At 41.3% G+C, this 19919-nt stretch overlaps 1 protein-coding gene across 6 annotated transcripts in view; it reads right to left on the bottom strand.

Annotated features, from left to right (window-relative positions):
- The window catches only part of PDE6C (phosphodiesterase 6C), a 45383-nt gene that overhangs the window by 4754 nt on the left and 20710 nt on the right, over window positions 1-19919 (bottom strand). For 3 of the 6 annotated variants that reach the window (XM_042908621.1, XM_042908620.1, XM_042908616.1), the window contains 7 exons: window positions 16945-17091; window positions 16598-16705; window positions 16089-16198; window positions 10557-10644; window positions 2686-2786; window positions 842-964; window positions 619-691 (listed from right to left, as the gene is read on the bottom strand). In XM_042908621.1, coding sequence (XP_042764555.1) covers window positions 619-691; window positions 842-964; window positions 2686-2786; window positions 10557-10644; window positions 16089-16198; window positions 16598-16705; window positions 16945-17091 — 750 coding nt within the window. The remainder of the gene's footprint in view (window positions 1-618; window positions 692-841; window positions 965-2685; window positions 2787-10556; window positions 10645-16088; window positions 16199-16597; window positions 16706-16944; window positions 17092-19919) is intronic. The other 3 variants (XM_042908617.1, XM_042908618.1, XM_042908619.1) reach the window with 3 other exon arrangements.

Here is a 19919-nt window from a genome sequence, read left to right as displayed (position 1 = left end):
ACTAGTGGCTCCTGACTCCCACTCCCCAAGGTTGGCAAAGAACTTCCAGGGAGGGCACCCTTAAACGTGAACTTATTACAGATGGTGCCTTGTGATAATTGACAGCACAGTGAAGAAGAGGTTGTGGGAGCAAACCACCCCTGCTAGGGGAAACCACTGATGATTCATCTTTGCCCTGTGCTGATTGATTCTACTAAAAACTCAGACATTCCCTGAATAATTTTATATAGTTCTTGCAGCTTGTTCAGTGATATGGAATTCTTTGCAGAAAGTAGTTCTTTCTAAGGTCCCTTCTCTTTGCCTTGTTCTGGGCAAAGAGACCAAATGACCTATCGTGTTATTGACATCTGTGAGCGCTTGAAAGCTATTTGCCTTTCTTCATTAACAGAAATCCAACAGGGAACATTTTATTTTTGTCTTAACTTCTCAAGTTTCTTTTTTCTTTTCAAATTATAAACTGATGGTTTGTTCCAGGGTAATGAAATATAGTTGTGTACAAAATATATAGTCATATAATTGCTAGCTATAATAAAATTCCGAGATTGCCAGAATCTTCACATTCACCCTTACATGGGACCTAGACTGCATCTGAGAATGTGACAGAAAAGGAAACGTAACTGTACTCGCCTGACTTTGTACCTCCCAGGGTTTGGTTATAGCTGACAGATCACATGCAGTCATCATCATTGCCCTTAGAAGAAAACAAAAGTTGTTAAAATAGAAAGACATAAAAAATAAAGTGGGGTTTTTTTTTGTTTTTTTTGTTTTTGTTTTGTTTTGTGTGTGTGTGTGTTTGTTTTTTGTTTTTTGCCAAAAGAGGAATAAAATTCTGACTACTCACATTATAACCTCTTTTTTGGTTGGATCAATGGTTACATATTTGACGGCCTCTTCCTCGGTTTCCATTTTTTCACAGGCATCAACAATTTTTTGAAACATGGTTCTCTTCCTAAAAAAGATACAGCTGTGCAACAATTATAGCATATAAGACCAGAGATTTAAAAAAGTATCTTTAATATGCGCTTCTCAGAGTTAAAGTTTCCACTTTGCATCAGATGTTTACATAGTGGATCTAAAGGGTCAGGGAATAAGAGACTAAATGGCTGCTAACCGTTGGCACAGAAAGGGTTTAAGACAGGAAAACCACCAGCCACAGAAAGGGAAAAAATTGGTAAGTTTGAATACATTAAAGCTAAAAGATACATGTGACAAAAGAGATCATAACATAAACATAAAGGCCACAGGCTGTGATGAGACGTAATGCATAAAAGCAACAAAAAAATCAGAACCTAAAATACATGAAAAGATACTCAACCTCACTGGTAAACAAGAAAATACAAATTTGAACATCAATAAGAAGCCATCTCACTGTCAAATTAACAAGATAAATAAGTGTGTGCAGATCAAAAGTAGTCCAGAGAAGAGGTAGCAGGAACTCTTGCACACCGCTGGTGGGAGTTTAAACTACTCAGGAGTGCAGTTTTGCAATGCAGTATAAAACTTAAGATTTGCAACTCTTGTCGCAATCCCACTTCTAGGTACGCACTTCAGAGAAACTCTCACGTGTACAAGGACATACGATGTGGTATTGTCAACAATAACGAAAAGTAGGAAATGATCTAAATGTCCATGAATAGAAGAACGGCTAAATTAATTATGGCATGTTCATAAAGCTGAATATACAGTTCAAATGAATGAACTGGATCTTCATTTACCACCAGGGTAAATCTTTAAAACATATTTCATGAAAAAGCAAGTTGCGGAAAAGTATGTACAAGATGAAACCATTTATGGAAAATTTTAAAACGCACGTAACAATACCATATGAAAATGTGGACGGAAAGGACAGATACACAGCATCAGGATGATGATGACTGTGAAGGGAAAGGGAGTGGTTTTTCATGGTAGAGTGGGTTCGGATGCCTCAATTGCATTTTTTTTTCCTTAAAAAAAAAAAAAAGACCTCAGGTGTGGCAAAATCTTAGCATTTGTTGAATCTGGGTCATGGATATTTGGATATCAATTATATTCTTTCAAGTATCTGTCTTCATCTTTGAACTATTAAATAATTTTTAATTAAGAAGGATCAGAGAGGCACAATTTGATACTACCCATCTAAGTCATTAAATAGTTGGATATTATAACTAGTTCACCTTGTCCTAATCCATTTTGCCAAGCAACTCTATAGTTCACTGACAAAATGGGCAGAAGCTGGGAGTATCCGGTCTCCTTGGTCATTTCTGTAGTGCTCTGCTGTACATAACTCAGAATTATGTGAGTTGGGTTAACGTGCATCCGTATGATCAAGGTTTTTTAGCTCCGAGTCTCCAGCAGAATCAAATGTCTGAGCCTGCAACTCTAAATACCAGACTCTGGACCATGATGACTCCACCAGACCAAAATGCTCCTCAAAGGCTTTGCGGCATCACCCTTCTGGCAGGTACACCAACTTCACCGTGCATTCCTCAAACTTCTTCAATAACAAACTAATCAACAGCAGGGATTAGTTTTTTTAAATGTATTTTCAGATGTCTAGTAAATTCACTGTCAGTACCTTGAAGGTATTCTACTGATGTTCCAAAAGGAAAATGAATAACTGTGTGTGTGAATAAATGCCTTTTGACTTGAATGCAGTGGATCATTTATGTGAGGCAGAAACATAGTGTAGGGGAGTTCTGTACTTACTTGAAGTATAAAGCCAGGTCAGTTGCTATTATTGCAACTTCAAACAAATGAATAACTGTTTCAAACTGGCGTTTATTTAGGTTCTGGAAGATGTTTAAACTCTGTAAGATAAAAATTCACAATAAAGTGCAATCATTAATTTGTCTTGGTTCAACAAATAAGCCAAACTATGTTTAACAAAATAAAGATTATTGGCACAGAGAGACGAAAAACTAGGTCTTTCTCTCACGTTTTTTGTTTTCAGCTTTCTCTTGGATTAAATTACCACTCTACTTTGAGTAATTTAAACTATAAAAGTAGATACTATTAGCAAATATTCATATAAGCAGTGTATAAGTTTGGGGAGTAAATAAAAGTGTTTTCTCCCAGGATCACTTAAAAATATAACAGTAGACTTAAATTTTGCTTGTATTAACTGAGGAGATTTAATAAAGAATATCTGGTACATCCAGTTGTTAGACATGCTGAATTATCCACTGGATAATTTTTTTTTTTTTTTTTTTAACATTTATTTATTTTTGAGACAGAGAGAGACAGAACATGAACGGGGGAGGGGCAGAGAGAGAGGGAGACACAGAATCAGAAGCAGGCTCCAGGCTCTGAGCCATCAGCCCAGAGCCTGACGCGGGGCTCGAACTCACGGACCGTGAGATCGTGACCTGAGCTGAAGTCGGACGCTTAACCGACTGAGCCACCCAGGCGCCCCTCCACTGGATAATTTTTGAGTAATCACAGAAGTTGCTGGATGACTTCAGAAACTATAAATTATACTAGTACTCATGTATATATGGGAAAAGATAATGAAATCTCTCAAGTTGTTCTTAAAATGTTTTCTTGCAATTTTACAAACTACTAGACCTTTCTTCAGAGAGATTCCCAGTAATAATCTCTTCACATATGGATCAGCTTAATAGTGTGATAGAAAATGAGAGTAAATTTGGCAGTGTGTGCGTGTGTATATATATATGTGTATATATGTATATATATGTGTGTGTGTGTATATATATATATAATGTTTTTTATTTATTTTTGAGAGACAGAGCAAGAGTGGGGGGAGGGACAGAAAGAGAGAGAGACACACAGAATCTGAAGCAGGCTCCAGGCTCTGAGCTGTCAGCCCAGAGCCTGACATGGGGCTCAAACCCACAAACCGTGAGATCATGACCTGAGCCAAAGTCGAACACTTAACTGAGTCACCCAGGGCACCCCTTGGCAGTGGTTTTTAAAAGGTTTCATATTCCAATATGTATCCTTTTGATGATTACATTATTTTAAGCAACAAACTACACCGGATAACCACTGAAAATATGGAAGCCTAGTTAATAGCAGTGTAATAATATGTATTATTTGAAAAAGGTCTCATATTCCAAATAAATCACTTTAGGCATACAGGCCAAAGGACAGATGTATCGTAGTTTTGCTACATGAAGTTGATGGTCATGAAATACATACATATACCCGAACTGCATTCTTGTCTTTTTTTCCTCACTCATTTTGATGTTCATCTAAAAACATGGACAAGTCTCCAAATTGAAAAACCTGTCTTAATTCTATACTTTTTTTATTTTCTCTTTTTTCTTTCATATCTAAGGATCATAAAAGAAGAGCTTCTACGTGTTTTTTTTTTTTTTTCTTTTTTAAGTTCATTTATTTATTTTGAGAGAGCGCGAGCGCACAAGCATGGGAGGGGCAGAGAGAGCTGGAGAGAGAGAGAATCCCAAGCAGGCTCCTCACGGTCAGCACAGAGCCTGACACGGGGTGGGGGGCTTGATCCCATGAACCGTGAGATCATGACCTAAGCCAAAATCAAGACCTGGACACTTAAGCAACCGAGCTACCCAGAGGCCCCTAAGTGGTTTCTTTTTAACCTATAGATACAGATTCATATTAAAAATCCTGCTCTGATTTATATTAGTTGGTAGAAAGCTCTTGACCAAATTTGTGGCCCATCTCTTGTCCCTTTCACTGTACACATTTTGGCCTTTACTATGGCTTCGTCTTAGTTTTATTTTTCCAGTAACCCTATTTTATTTTTTTTTAACCTGATATGTATTTTTGAAAGCTCAAATAAAACCTTTTGGGAACAAATTGAGTAACATACACACATATACACATGCCTTTTTTTTTTTTTTTTTTTTTTTTTTTAAGTAAGCTAAGGCAGAGCCAGTGATCAGAGCAGGAAAGATGATCAACACCAAGACATCAGATGACGTTACTAAAATATGAAGAATTAAGTATCAGATGAGAATCTATGCAGAAAAAACAAGTCACATGTAAGGCAAAAAGACTGGCCATATATACCTCTTCAGGGCAACACTTCAATGCCAAAAGACAGTGAAGCAACGTCCTCCAATTTCTGAGAATAAGTGTGACACAAGACTATATGTCCAGTCAAACTGATCTTCAAAAACAAATGTAACAAACAGTATTCTTTTTTAAGCATGTACTTAGATTAGCCTCTCTTAGAAAAACTACCATTTGACAAAAGTCTAGCCCATCAAGAGGTGAGTGAAAATAAGATACACAGGAATGGAGAAACCATAATAAAAGGATTGATTGTAAGTATTGGGCCCATTTAAATATAGAATTACGAATAAACAATTGTGTTAGAGCTAGAGAATATTATGCTAAGCGAAATAAGTCAGTCAGAGAAAGACAAATACCATATGATCTCATTCATATGCGGAATTTAAGAAACAAAACAAATGAGCAAAGGGGAAAGAGAGAGGGAGAAAGAGACAAACCAAGAAACAGACTCTTAACTACAGAGAACAAACTGATGGTTAACAGAAGGGATGTGGGCTGGGGGACGGATTAAATATGTGATGGGGATTAAGGAGTGCACATGTGATGAGCACTTGGTGATGTATGGAAGTGATGAATCACTGTATTGTAAACCTGAAACATATAACACTGTGAACTAACTGGAATTTAAATAAAAACTAAAAAAAAAAAAAAAAGTTAGGGGTGCCTAGGTGGCTTAGTCAGTTAAGTGTCTGACTTCAGCTCAAGTCATGATCTCACAGTTCATGGGTTTGAGCCCCACCTTAGGCTCTGTGCTGACAGCTCAGAGCCTGGAGCCTGCTTTGGATTCTGCGTCTCCCTCTCTTTCTGCCCCTCCCCCCGCTCACAACGTGTCTCTCTCTCTCTCTCTCTCTCTCTCTCAGAAAATAAACATTAAAAAATTTTTTTTAAAGGATAAAAAACTCTGGAAATTATTGAGCAACATATGAATTTATAAATATATAATGGTAAAAAAATACTAATGATAATAAGTACCTTACAAAATGGAGGTGAAGATGGAAGCAGTATTTTAATTGTTTCATGTTTCATAGCAGTGAGTTAGTAGAAAATATAAAGTTAATACATATAGTCTAAAAATATCAAACATCTAAATGCTGAGCTATGGTTTTTCACAATTTCTCATAGTCCTCTGTTCATTTTAGAGGGTTCGTTAAGAACTAATATCTCGTGGGGCACCTGGGTGGCTCAGTCAGTTGAGCATCTGACTTTGGCTCAGGTCATGATCTCATGGTTCGTGAGTTTGGCCCCTGCGTTGGGCTCTGTGCTGACAGCTCAGATCCTGGAGCCTGCTTCAGATTCTGTGGTCTCCTCTCTTTCCTCCCCTCCCCAACTCAGGCTCTGTCTCTCTCTCTCAAAAATGAATAAACATTTTTTTTAAATCTTTAAAAAAAAACCCACTATTTCTTTTGATAAAGACACAGTATCTAAAGTTCTGCAATTACATTTCTAAAATATTTCTTCCATTAAATTTAAATAGAATTACACAAAAATAAATGGAAAACTACTCAACAATGAAAAGGATTCAATCGCTGGTGTATACAATACTAATCTCAGAATTATTACTTTGCATGAAAGAAGACAGCACAAAAGAGTACCTGTATAATTGCGTCTATATAAAATCTACAAAATCTAAACTATAGTGACTAAAAGCATTTCAATGGTTGCCTACGGCTGGGAGCAGAGAGAGGCCTGCACTGCAAATGGGCATGAGGAGTGGTTTGGGGTCATAGGAATATTTTATGTCTTGATTGTGGTAGTGGTGTCCTAGGTATATAAAATTGTATAAACTCATATAATTGTACACTGAAAGGATGCAGTTTATTGTACATATATTATACTTCAATAAAGCTGATTTTAAAAACATAACTCTGGGGGTGCCTGCGTGGCTCAGTCAGTTGAGTGCCTGACTTCGGTTCAGGTCATGATCTCACCATTGGACCCCCAAGTCGGGCTCTGTGCTGATAGCTCAGAGCCTAGAGCTGCTTCAGATTCTGTGTCTCCCTCTTTCTCTGCCCCTCCCCTGCTCTCTCTCTCTCTCTCTAAAATAAAGAAACATTTAAAAAAATAACTCTCTGGGGCACCTGGGTGGCTCAGTCAGTTAAGCGTCCAACTTTGGCTTGGGTCATGATCTCATAGTTTGTGAGTTCAAGTCCTGCATCAGGCTCTGTGCTGACAGCCAGAGGCTGGAGCCTGCTTTGAGTTCTGTTTCTCTCTCTCTCTCTGTCCCTCCCTTGCTCATTCTCTGTCTCCCTGTCTCTCTCTCAAATATAAACATGAAAAAATTAAAAAAAATAAAAACCATAACTCTGACTTTAAAAAAAAGCTTGAATACTATGATCCCATCTTTCTAAAATTGTTTCTCTCCATCCTGCCTGCATACCTTCACAGGGTGGCTGATTACAGTTCATTAGGTGTTAATGAAATAGCTATTTTTGAGTCATCGAATTTGAAATGAATTTTTTATATTTATTTTTAAATTTTTCCCTGTCATTGAGTTTTCATAGTGAGCAAGTGTAATTTTTACAACCAGTATTAAGTTATTAATTTTGAAAACATAGAAACGTATAACATTCTATTTGTTTTCCTGAGGATTGTGCTGAAAACCTGAGGTAGGGACAGGTGCACCACCACAAGAGAGGGGACCATGTCCCAGCTCATTCTGGCGGGGCCCCCACTTGCTCAGCTGGTTTCACTAGCTCACAGAGAGTCTATGTTCTCTCCTACTATTACAACAGCAGTAAACATATAAATTCCCAGTAGTGCATCCAAATAGGTAGGAATGACTCCAATTCATCCTGATTAGAGCTTCCTGGTGAGGTGAGGCAGGAGAACATATAGGCTATTCTAGTCTTCGGTGTGGTACCTGTGACACCCGTGGAGGAGACTGCTAACGTGTTCATGACTCACTGTGACCATACATTGGATATTTCATTGCTTCTTCACTCCTTTTATAAGATGGGGTTGGTATGGAAAAGCATAAAGAGGATTATCACAAACTCTGTCAAGAAGTGTTTGGAATAATAACAGGGGTCTGTTATTTATGCTGAGCCATTTGTGTTGTCATTTCTACAATACATTGTAGCATTAAGATGTATGCTCTTTCTAATCTGACTAGCGAGCTTTCCATCTATTCCCTCAGGTGAAAGGGTTGACTGCTGTCTGCTTTGGAATGCAGGTGGTTCTTAACCCTCAGAACAGTGAATCCCAATCTACTGGGATATAATGACATTTTAAGGCAAAGCTTCATAATATACAAAACAAAATACCAAAATTGTTATCTAAATCATGAGGATTTCCCTTATTTAAATGCTTTTAATGCAAATATTTTCTTTATACAAAAAAAGTAAATAAAAGAGCAACATTGTTTCCCAAAGTGTAAAAAAAACATTTGATGGCTAAAAATTTTTTTTTTTTTTTTTTTTTTTTTTTTAGCGTTCCATTTGCCTGCTCATAAAAATCTCTGTGATTGCATTGCCTGGCGACTCTATTTACAGGCCTTATAAGTCTGCAATTAGCAGGTTGGATAGCATTGTAGACAAGTCCTTGCCAAGGTGGTATGGATTACCGAGATGCAGTATGCCTTTTGAGAAAGAATAATAAGCCTTTATACAGCCATCAAAACCAGTTCAGACTCCAGAGTAAATAACATTTAAAAAATTAGGATGGAAAGCCACAAGTCCATTATAAACCCTTAAATCCCAGAAAGGAAAAACATGAGTACGAGTACCACCCAAACATTTGTTTGAACTCATGACACTGAGGTCAAGACCTGAGCTGAGATCAAGAGTCAGACACTTAACAGACTGAGCCCCCCAGGCGCTCCTTGGCTGAAGTTTTTAAATATATTTTGCTTTAGTAGGTAAATGTAAAATTAAATAATAAATTATATTTGACAGTACCTGTTTACGATGTCACATAATCAGTGACACCACTGATTATGGAAGGTGGAGAAAATTCTTACTCAAAAATGTAAGGTTGTTCCAACCAGTAAGAAAAAGACTCATAAAAAATTAAATAATAGCAATTTACTCTTATCTTCCCAAACTACTTTCAATTCCACTCCTTTTAATTTTCATAGAACAGATATTACCATCATTTTTATGTTATAAACCCTACTGCAGGGAGAGGCTCTGGCTATCCACCAGAATTATTAGCAGTCTTATTAAAATGCAGATTCCCAGGCCAGAATCCCTGAGAACCCCATCAGTAAGTGTGAAATGAAGCCCAGGGTCTGTTTTTAACAGCCTGAGTACACTTGCCTGGTGAATTCTGATGCACTTGTCCGGGTCCCTCTCTCTGGGCGTGGCATCAATCACAGGTGATAACAACACTCAAGTATTGGGGCGCCTGGGTGGTGCAGTCGGTTAAGTGTCCAACTCTAGATTTCAGCTCAAGTCATGATCTCACAGTTTGTGAGATCCAGCCCCATGTCGGGCTCTGCCCTGTCAGCTCAGAGCCTGCTTGGGATTCTCTCTCTCTCTCTCTCTCTCTGCCCCTCCCTCGCTCTCGCGCGGGCTCTCTCTCTCTCAAAAATAAATAAATAAACTTTAAAAACAAACAAAACACAGTCAAATACGTTTTTTTCTTTTTCCAACTTTTGGCCTGATCTCTCTGCCGTACAAGTTTCCCCACTTGGCTTCTCATTACTTGGGAAAATGTAGTGTTATCTCTAAATTTGGACATATTTCTGTATGTTCCTTCCCTGAGACTTTAATAAAATATTATCACAGAAACAGAAAAGCTCCACTCCCAGAGGGCTTATTTCTCCTGAGCATGTGTGATTCTAAACAAGGTCTCTGCTATGACAAAATTGTTCCCCTCCATCTAATAAAGACTCATTTAATTAGTTTTGGTTTGGAACTTTCTCAAGAGATTTTTTTTTTTTTTAAGTCTAACTAGATTATATCCACAACTTTTCCACAAGCCTATATACCCCTTAAGTAAAAGTGTTAAAAGGAAGAATGATTGCTGCCTATGGAATGTTCGTAGTACCTGACGTGTGCAAATCCAAGTGAATTCAAGACCACGCCCCAGCCACTTCCAGCCCAAAGCTGTCGTTGACCCCGCCCCTCTGCTCTCCTATGCCACGCCCGCTCCTGAATGTGGCCTCTCCCTGTCTCTCTGATGCCAGCTGTCTGTCCCTGTCTTGTATCCTGATTTCATGCTTGCCTCCACTACCAAAGCTTGCCTTCCTCAAAGATATGGACAATTCCTCACAGTGCGTGCCCCATGAATAAGAAAATCACTGGCTACCTAGCCTCGTTTCCCCTTTCCATGGATATACACGTTAGGGTGCACAGAGCCCTCTCACGTCCACCGTAAGCTTTTGCTTCTCTCTCCACAGACCCGCTGAGATTTTGCCACTTTCTATGCCTCTTTTCTATCTCAGCTCCTTCTAACTTGGTTGCTCAAAAACTGTTGCAAAATAGCTATTTCTAGCAATTGACCTCAAAGAGAGTATAGACTGCCAACTGCCACAACTCAAGGCCATCCTCTTTCTAAGCATTTTCTGTGGGTTGGTGCTTTGATCCAGAGCTTCTGGCTGCCCCTGGGAAAGCCTCACATACCTCATCCTGCAGTAGAGTCTTACTGTACTCCAGGTGGTGCCTCTCCAGAATGGAAGATCCATGAAGCTTTGCTAATGGAGATGTGGATCTAGGAGGAAGAGGATATACCATAATTTTAAAGACTACACATATGCCCATAGAGAATATAGTCTTTACTCTCTGAGGATGTTTTCCATTTCTCCTTTCTCCCTGTCCTCTAATGGCTGTGAAATGGTCGAAAGTAACATATTGGAATAGATTTTTTAGGCTTAGAACATGAGAATACACTCTTAAAAAATTCTTTAAAAAACCTAATTTGTTGAATGCATAAAATGACTGAATTATTTAAATTAGGAAGTTTGGTTCATCCACTGCATCTTTCAGTTTAAAATCTTTAGGTTCCCTGGAGCTTATGGTAGTGGCCTATGACTTCCAGAACATGTAACAAGTCTGTTGAAGCCCCATCGACAATTTGCATGGAAAATGTTTATTAAGAATTTCCAGGAACCAAAATAAAAATGATTGTAAAGCAATCATTTCTTTCCTCCTCAAAGACAGGGACACAGAGTTTAAGTTAAAGTTCCCATTTGTTTTTTATTTTGTTTTTGAGACAGAGAGAGAGAAAGAGGGAGAGCTGAGGAGGGGCCGAGAGAGGGGGACAGAGGATCCCAAGCTGGCTCCTCACAGACTGCAGTGGGTCCAATGCAGGGCTCGAACTCACAAACCATGAGATCGTGACCCCAGCCAAAGTCTGATGCTCAACTGACTGAGCCACCCAAGTGCCCCTTGAAGTTCCCACTTGTTAATGATTAGGTCACAGCTTTATATAAGTGGGGACCTCAGTCTTTGGTGCCTTGTCTTTCTTCAAGTCTTCCTGTTTAAGGAATGGGAAGCATCTGAAGATAAAAAGGTAGAAAGAGGAAGTGATGGAGAGAGGCTAAGGTCAAAGGCCTACACAGATAACGTGAAGACTTTGCTATAGAAATACAGAGCGAATAAATAATTTGAAGGGAGGAAGAAATCAGAAATACGGGTGGGAGCCTTAGTAGAGAAGTTTCATCTTATTTCAGCAAGAACAGAACTTTAGGGAGTAGGGGAGACAGTAACAGGTCACGAACAAGTCTGGTAAACCAAATGCTCCAGTTAGGGAACAATCAGACTATGCCTGAGCAATATTATAATTGATCATAATTTTAGCACATATTTACATACATACTCTGTGTCAGCACTGGAGATTAAAAAAAAAAAAAAAATCAAAGCTTGATTCCAGTCAGAAAAGAGTAGTATCTTTAATTCCTTTAGTTTTAAAAATATCAGTCAAAAAAGGTTTCTGGGAGTTAGAGATACATCCAGTCTCAAAATAACACCTCACAGATTACTTAATACAAAGGAGAAAATGTACCTTTACATAAAGAGATCTCCTGGATATCACCCATAAATAATTTAACTAAACCTCATAAATAATGGGACAAATTGCTCTCATGGGCCTCCTGAAGAGCTGAGAAGGGCACAACATCATCAATGTAGAGTTCCTGCCAAAAATGTTTACTCTGGGCGTAAACTGAGTCTGGGTGGCTCAGTTGGTTAAGTGTGTGACACTCGATTTTGGCTCAGGTCATGATCTCGCGGTCCGTGAGTTCGAGCCCCACGTCGGGCTCTGTGCTGACAGCTTGGAGTCTGGAGCCTGCTTTGGATTCTGTCTCCCTATCTCTCTGCGCCTCCCCTGTTCACGCTCTGTCTCTCCCTCTCTCTCAAAAATAAATAAACATTTAAAAATTTTTTAAAAATAAAGCAAATTTCAGAGAAGTTATTAAAAGTTTCAATGGGATATTGAGGGGAAAAATGTTTAAATCACACCATCCGTCAATAATTCTCTGTATTTTGGATGTCTGCAACAGTAAGCTTCAAGTATGGAAAATAGCCAGTGTAGACTGTGATACTATCCAGGCACTCAGGGAGAAAATAACCAAAGGAGAGAAACTCAAGCAATAGAGATTATGGTATGGCTTGACTATTGAACCTATCAGTTTCCCTGGAACATTCCCCCAGAATGATTTTTGAAAATTAGAACTCCAGCAAGGGGCAGTGTTGGTAAAGAAGCACTAAGGGGTTCTTTTACGGTAGACTAGTAACATCCCAATTTCCTGAAGAAATTTGAGGATTGTAGTACGGGGGAACACCACTGTCAGTATCCCCTGGAGAATTCTGAGGTAGCGGAGGAGACGATTAAAGACTGGATCCAAGTAAATTTTACCCTAAAATGTAAGAAGTAGAAAATGGCACAATCTGTAGATGACAGAACAGGAAGATTGACCTTTATCTCTGAAACAGTTTAAACTGTTTTGGAGTTTGTGAACGCTTACAGAATAATCACAAGGAGATTCCAGAGAAGGTTTACAAGGAGAATATGATGCCAAGTTGATGTTATGGCACCTTCTGTGACAGGGCTGGTGGGAGCGGAAGGCCAGGACCTCATGTGTCTGGATTTCAGCCAGGTAATTGACAGGACACCTCAAGATATCTTCAGTACAAGCCAGAACAGCAGAGCTCAATGAGTGTACTTAATTGGCTGTCTTCAACCCTGGGGGTACGTTTCCAGCCCTGGGCCCCGAAACAAGACCCTTGCTCTTGTCCTGATGCATAACTTTATCAGAGACTTGAATGAATATTGATGGAAATCATGAGTAACTTTCCAATGACAGAAAACTGGAAAAAAACAGATAATCCACTGGCTGACAGAGCGTGACAAATGAAGACTTCAAATAAGAGTGGAATAAAGAATCAAATTAAGAAGATGAAATTTAATGAAGATTAACTATAAACCACTTCAGGTCCTATCTGGATTACTGTGTTAAATTCCAAGACCCGCTTTTAAAGAATGACATAAAAACACCAGACAGGATTCACAGAAGAATAACAAATAAAATTACATGTGTGGAAACTGTTATATACGAAATGATTTAAGTAACCTGCTGTGTTCAACCAGGAAAGGCTGGGGGAAGTGATAATTCTCCTTAATATCTCCTTAATATGAAGGAATGGCCTGTGGTTGAGAAATTACATATATTCTAGCAGCTCCAGAGACCTGAACCAGGACAAACAGATGTTCTCGGGAGACCGATTTCAGTTCAGTATCGTGAAAAACGTCCAACCGTTAGAATCATCTACAAATAGAACTGTCTGCCCCATGGGCCATTATGGAAAAAAAAAATCATATGTGGACTCAAGGAAATGGGGAAGGAGGCAGCAGAGAGGAGAGGTCTGCGTTGAATGGGGGATGAGATAAATTCTAAAATTCTTTGTATTTTTGTCCCAATAACATCCTGTATTTCTTCAGGAACAGGATGGGGGAGAGTAAAAAGGCAGAAAGACAAGAGGGGTGAGAAACTAAACAAGGAAAGGGGGCAAAATGAAGAAAGAAATCAGTAAGCTTAGAAATGAGGGAAGCAGAAAACAAACTGGCTAGCAAAGTGAAGTGAACACAGGAGCACAAGAGAACCGGAGGGAATAATAGAAGTGTGAAAATGGCCAGGTTTTTAGGGCATTGTCAGAGGGTAGGCTAGGGCTGGGGGATAAGGATGGAAACCAGAACCAAGAGGGCCAGACATGTTGGAGACAAGAAATCAGACCAAGGGCACGAGGAAGTGGACTCCAGCCGGGAAGTGGAGTCATGTCTGTCCCTGCTGCTTCAAGTCACCCTAGGCAGTGACCTGATTTGTAGCCATCAATGTGAGAATAATAATACTGTTTCATTCAACCTTGTAGTGAACTGCTTTTGCCAATGTAATGTCTCCATGTCTTTGTGGGCTCCTGAGCGATTCCTCCAGAACAATAAGGATGTGAAGAGACTCATCGAGCGTCACTACTGAAGGACAGTGAGCAGAAAGACCGTGTTTGATCACAACGGTGTAGTGGAGCTACCAGAACCAGGAGCACATCTGTGCTCAGGTGCCTGCCGTGGGGAAACCCGTGCACGGGTCCCAGGCCTTCCGCGGCCACCTATTCCTGCTGTCCGGTCTACGGAGAGAAATGTTGGAAGAAGTTCAACGTGCCCCCCCACCCCCAGCTGACAGCCAGGGGGACCCGCACAGACTCTGAATGCTGGACCAGAGCAGAGACCTCAAATGTGGCTGCATCCTTCCTGCAAACTGGAGGCCAGACACCACATCCAATGTGGCTGCTTCCTTTCACGTAAGGCAAATTGGACTTCACCTTTTGGAGCTTGTTTCTTCATCAGTAAAAGGTGGAGTGCAGCAAAGATTAAATGAGACGATGAGTGTCAAGTTCTTAGCCTGGGTCAGCTCACGATAGGAGCTATAAATGTGAGCTCCTTTGGAGCTGAATTGGCTAATGCACCAGTGATCCGAGGAGAGGAAGGGGACCCGGTGACTGTCAGGAGACTTGTGTGCGAGGTGCGGAATAGCCAACGTGGGCCCGAGTCTCTCGGGAGGAAGACATCCCTTGCCCGAAACCAGAGTGCCATTCCTCTTTTCAAGGCAAAGCCCCATAGGTGAGAAGTCACTGCTCACGATGTGCTTTTCACTCAGTGAACACATTTTTCTTAAGCACCTACTATGTAGTTTCGTCCACATGTAATTTCATTTGATTCCCACAAGTCTTTGCGGGTAGATATTGTGCCCATTCTACCGCTAAGAAATTGAGTCTCAAATAGACGAAGGGATGTGCCCCAAGCTGCCTCAACCAGGAAGTGGTTGGACCCCACAAGCCCAGACTCCAAAGCTTGTTGTCTCTAGAATACCTAGTGCCTCCGGTAGCTAGTGTGTCAGAGGTGAGGATACAGTATCTAAGGCACACAGGGCATCCTCAAAGCCATTATCAAGGAGCAAGGCTGGCCATGGGCATTGCTGATGAATTTTGAAGGGTGTCAGTGACATAATAATAATACTTACTACTCATTTACTGCCAAGAGGCTACCATGATATTCATTTGTTCATTTCATCTTTACAACGACCTTACCTATTAGGTACCATTATTATAACTCTTATTTTCCAGGCGAGGAAGTCGAGGCTTACAAAGTTTAAATGACTTGTGAACCCAAATCTGTCTGAGCTGAGAACCTGCACCCTTACTGTTTGCACGTTGTCAGGGCAGGAGAATAAGGTGCAAACCAGCTGAAGGAGAGCTGGGGAGCAGCAGAGGAGCCAGGGGAAGGGAGGGGAGTGAGCCCAGGAAGAAACGCCCCCTGGCTTAAGCTGGGGGCTACACAGGTGTATACAAGTGTAAGCCCAAGGCCTGTGCACTTTCATATACGAATCTGATACTCTGGCTAATCAGGTTGAAGAAAGGAGGAGTGAAGGCATTTACAGGTAGGGCAGGGCACGCCTGGAAGTGGAAACCCAAGGGCAAGGGGGCTGCAGGGCTGCAAGCTTCCGGGGAGAAAGCAGACATTATCATGAGGCTGAAGCTCAGAAGGAACAGAACATGGCCCTGAGAGTCCTAAATGTGATGAAGAGTTGCTGACAGGGCCAAGGGACAGAGACAAGTTCTCTTCTCCCCCGAGGTGCCTTCAAACATCATCAGTATATCACTTACTTCATCTGATACAAATTATTGGTGCCTCTGTGGTCAATGTCATGGCAGAAAGCAGCAGCGAGCATGGCAAAGGCTTCAAGATCCGTATAGTATTTCTTTAGTCTCCCTGTCTAAAAGAATATATGTATATACATTTACTTAGATAAATACACCTCCGAACAAGTGCAGTGAAGACTGCCTGCAAAGGAGAAGACGGCCTGCCATGTTTTTAGACCAAGTTGGCTTAATTTCTTGCATATTACAGCTCCTTCTGGGCAATTACAAAACCCAGCAGGTAACCGAATTTTCCTTTAAAGAGGTAAGTATGTGAATGTCAAGGTGATAATCCAGCCCCATGCCCAGGGATACCCATTTTCCCTGGCATCATCCACAGGGAAGTTTGGGATTTACAGGATTGTGTCCACGAATTCCAAAATTACTGACCTAAAATGGTGGACCGTATCCATTTCTCATCATGCCTAAGAGGGAAATATGTGGGTTGACAATTATTTACAGCTCTCTGCACCTACCATCAGCAAGGTAAACATGGTCTGCCCCACGTTGAACCCGTGCCTCCAGTTGTGGTAAGTGATGGACCGGTACCCTTTTCTCACGGTGTACATCCACCTGGTAAGAACCTGTCACCCAAAGAAGACAACACCGTTCAGACTTTGGAATAGAATTCTAAAGGTTACAAGGTCTGTGACAATCTTATCTAAAAAGATAGGTTGGTCTTGTTGACAGGGTTTAAGCTGATATATTTACAAAGTTAATAATAATTGAAAATCCTAACTGAAGTTAATCTTTTGAACCACGGGACACATTAGCGAGTACAGCAACAGAATCACACAGTATTTTAAATTAAATGCGATCTGACCTCTACGGGTACTTTGAATTTCTCCACCACGTTTATTTCAAAGAAGAGTCGCAGCCCACACCTAATCAATTCGTGCTCTGTGATGGGGAAGTCACTGAAGCGGAATTCGTACAGGTCCACCGTCTTTGGGTCTGGCAAGTCCTCTTTCTGTTGGGACAAGGACAGATGGTTTCAGGTTACATGCATCTTCTTTCCCTTTGGTCTCACACATTCAGCCCTGGGCGTAAAACAAAATTACCATGAAAGGATACCGCATGCAACCCCACTGAGCCTCAGTGGGACCGGCTCTGGGGGATGCGGGTTACGTGTGTTATTATCCTCACAACAAACCTGCACAATTATCCCCATTTCCAGATGGTGACACTGAGACTCAGCTATATTAAGAAACTTTCTGAGTGCTGGAATTCAATTCCAAATCCATCTCCAATGGCTGTTTTCTTTCTTTGCTGCTAAATGAAATGTTTAGTTGCAGCAGCCTTACCTGTTTTCAGTACTCGACTTTATTTTCCTATTCAAGAAATGTTTAGTAAATAGTATGTGATCACTTAATTCATTTCTATTGTATTCTTTTTTTTTTTTAGTTTTTATTTTACATATATTTATTTTTGAGAGGCAGAGTGTGAGCAGGGGAGGGGCAGAGAGAGAGGGAGACACAGAATCAGAAGCAGGCTCCAGACATCTAGCTGTCAGCACAGAGCCTGATGCGGGGCTTGAACCCACGAACCGTGAGATCGTGACCTGAGCCGAAGTCGGACGCTTAACCGACTGAGCCACTCAGGCGCCCCTTTTTCTATCGTACTCTTTATATGCTCAGTAGACTGTGGGCGCCACAGTGTGGGAGCACGCGTGTCTTATTTGCTGCGGTAGCCCAGAGTTGGCAGGGCCTGTCCCAGACAGGTGCTTGGGACATGTCTGTGGACTGAATGAACAAATGCTCTGCGGTGCATTGCTACACCTGCAGACACCTCACTTACCCCCACACCTTGTTAGGATTTAGGACTGTAGATAGGTTAGAGAGTGAACTCAGCACATGAGTATTGACATGGCTGAGGAAACAAAATTATGGATCTTGCCCTTAAAGAACGCGGTCTATTGAAATGGTTATACAGTATAGATCATTGAAAGGTGAGAGCTTAGAATACTCACAGAGCATAACATCCAGGGCCCAGGGCTGGGGGAGAAATTGAAGGCAGGTTGGAAGTGGGATTGAAGAAGGAGAGATTCAGGAAGGATGTGAGTTCACCTGATTTGTTGGAAGGCAGGGAGGAGGAAATCCCAGGGGAGGAGTGAAAGCGCCAGGAGGGAGAAGTTAGCAAGAGCTATGTGGGTCCACGTACAGGAGCAATTCAGTGCATTGGGTATTTACTGAGCCCGTGCTGAGTCCTGTGCACTGTGCTAAGGCCATGTCCCTCAGCAAGTTTAAGGTCCCCCAGGGGATAGTTCACGCTCTACTTTATACAGACTTCAATACCAAATGGTATATGGTTGTTTTAAGTAAAATTATGGGTTTTCATCCACTAACCCCTGAGTCGGAGTTGACTTCTCACACCCTTGTCCTTCTCTCTGTTCCCCAGGTCTCCCAGTGACCTCCTCTGATCCCTTCTCATCAGTCTACTCTTGGACTGGTCACTTTAGGCAGAGATTTTTTTTTTTTCTTTTTCCCTGAAAAGCAATGGTTTGGAGCCAGGAGACTAGTGTTCAGTTCTGGGTTCAGATTAGCTACATCTCCCAGACTGAACTAGCCTGTGAAATGGGAACAATAACAGTAACATTGTTGTCTTCATTGTCTAGCAATGGCAATTTCATCTGCAAGTGCCACACAGAATTAACAGGGATTCAATTCACAAAACTTTTCTTTATTTCTCACAGGACCCTCCTATGTCCTTGGCTACTCCTTCTTGTCATTTTCTTTCTCTCTCCAAACCTTCCCGGCTTCCTTGCCCATGTGAGTTCTTCTGTTTCTTTCATTCATTTATTGTTTATTCATTCAACAAACACTTATTGGTTCCTATGTGTGTTGTAGGCATTATGGATGAATAAAGTAGACATTATCACTGCTCCTGAAACATGCATTCTCACGGAGAGGCAGACAATAAGCACATCTTTTAAAAATCAGAGTAAGAGAAGGTTCATCAGCTGGGGTGGGGAAAACTCCATGCCACACAGACTCCCCACTAGAGGCTGTCTCAGTCCTACAATTTGCAGAGTGAAGATAAAATGTGAAAGTGCTTTTTAATGCTTTCAGGCTCAGTCACACTAAAGTGTAAATGTGCATTTTAGCAGGAAACGAAGGAAGAAGTTCGCAGAAGAATGACTCCCAGATCCCATTTGCAGTAACAGGCAATCCAATAAGATAGCAGTTTAGTACAAAGATGATAGGTTTTGAAGAACAGCCATTTAAAACTCTGTGACACAGAGGGTTTGTAAGAACAAAGGCTTTTGTTAGTCTGCTAAGTGGGAATTCTGGGCACCCCAAGGCCAGTTTTCACCTCTCTGAGGAATCACACAGTTAAGCTGCTACCCCAACTCGGCCATGAAATGGCTCTGATGGCCACCTGTGTCGAGGCTGGTTTGCTCCGTCTGTTCCCAGAAGGGTCCCCCTGGGCCCCTGAGCGGGCCACTTCATGGGGTACCAGGCGGTCATGCTGCCCTGCCTTCCCGCTGGGCCTCAGGGCTCCTGCCCTGTGCTCCCTGGGGCTCTGCTACACCAGCTGGCCTGGGGTTCTCTAAGACAATGTGCTCGCTTGTGTCTCCAGGCCCCGTTCTGTACCGTCTTGCTTCCCCTTCTCACCTCCAGCCATCCCCAAAACCCTTATCTGCAACTCCTGCTTTCCCATTAAGCCTCATTGCCACGGCTATTGTCTCATATTCGACCACCCACCGTCTGTGAGTAGAATCAGGCCCTTGGCCTCCCCGGGGCCGTTGGTGTCCACAGTCTATGAACTCGTCCATCTGGGGCAGTGTCACTGTTTGCA

This window comes from Panthera leo, chromosome D2 (assembly GCF_018350215.1).
Source record: "Panthera leo isolate Ple1 chromosome D2, P.leo_Ple1_pat1.1, whole genome shotgun sequence".
Lineage (NCBI taxonomy): Eukaryota > Metazoa > Chordata > Mammalia > Carnivora > Felidae > Panthera > Panthera leo.
Note: the sequence above shows the minus strand (reverse complement) of the source record. Positions and strands in the feature narration are given on the sequence as shown.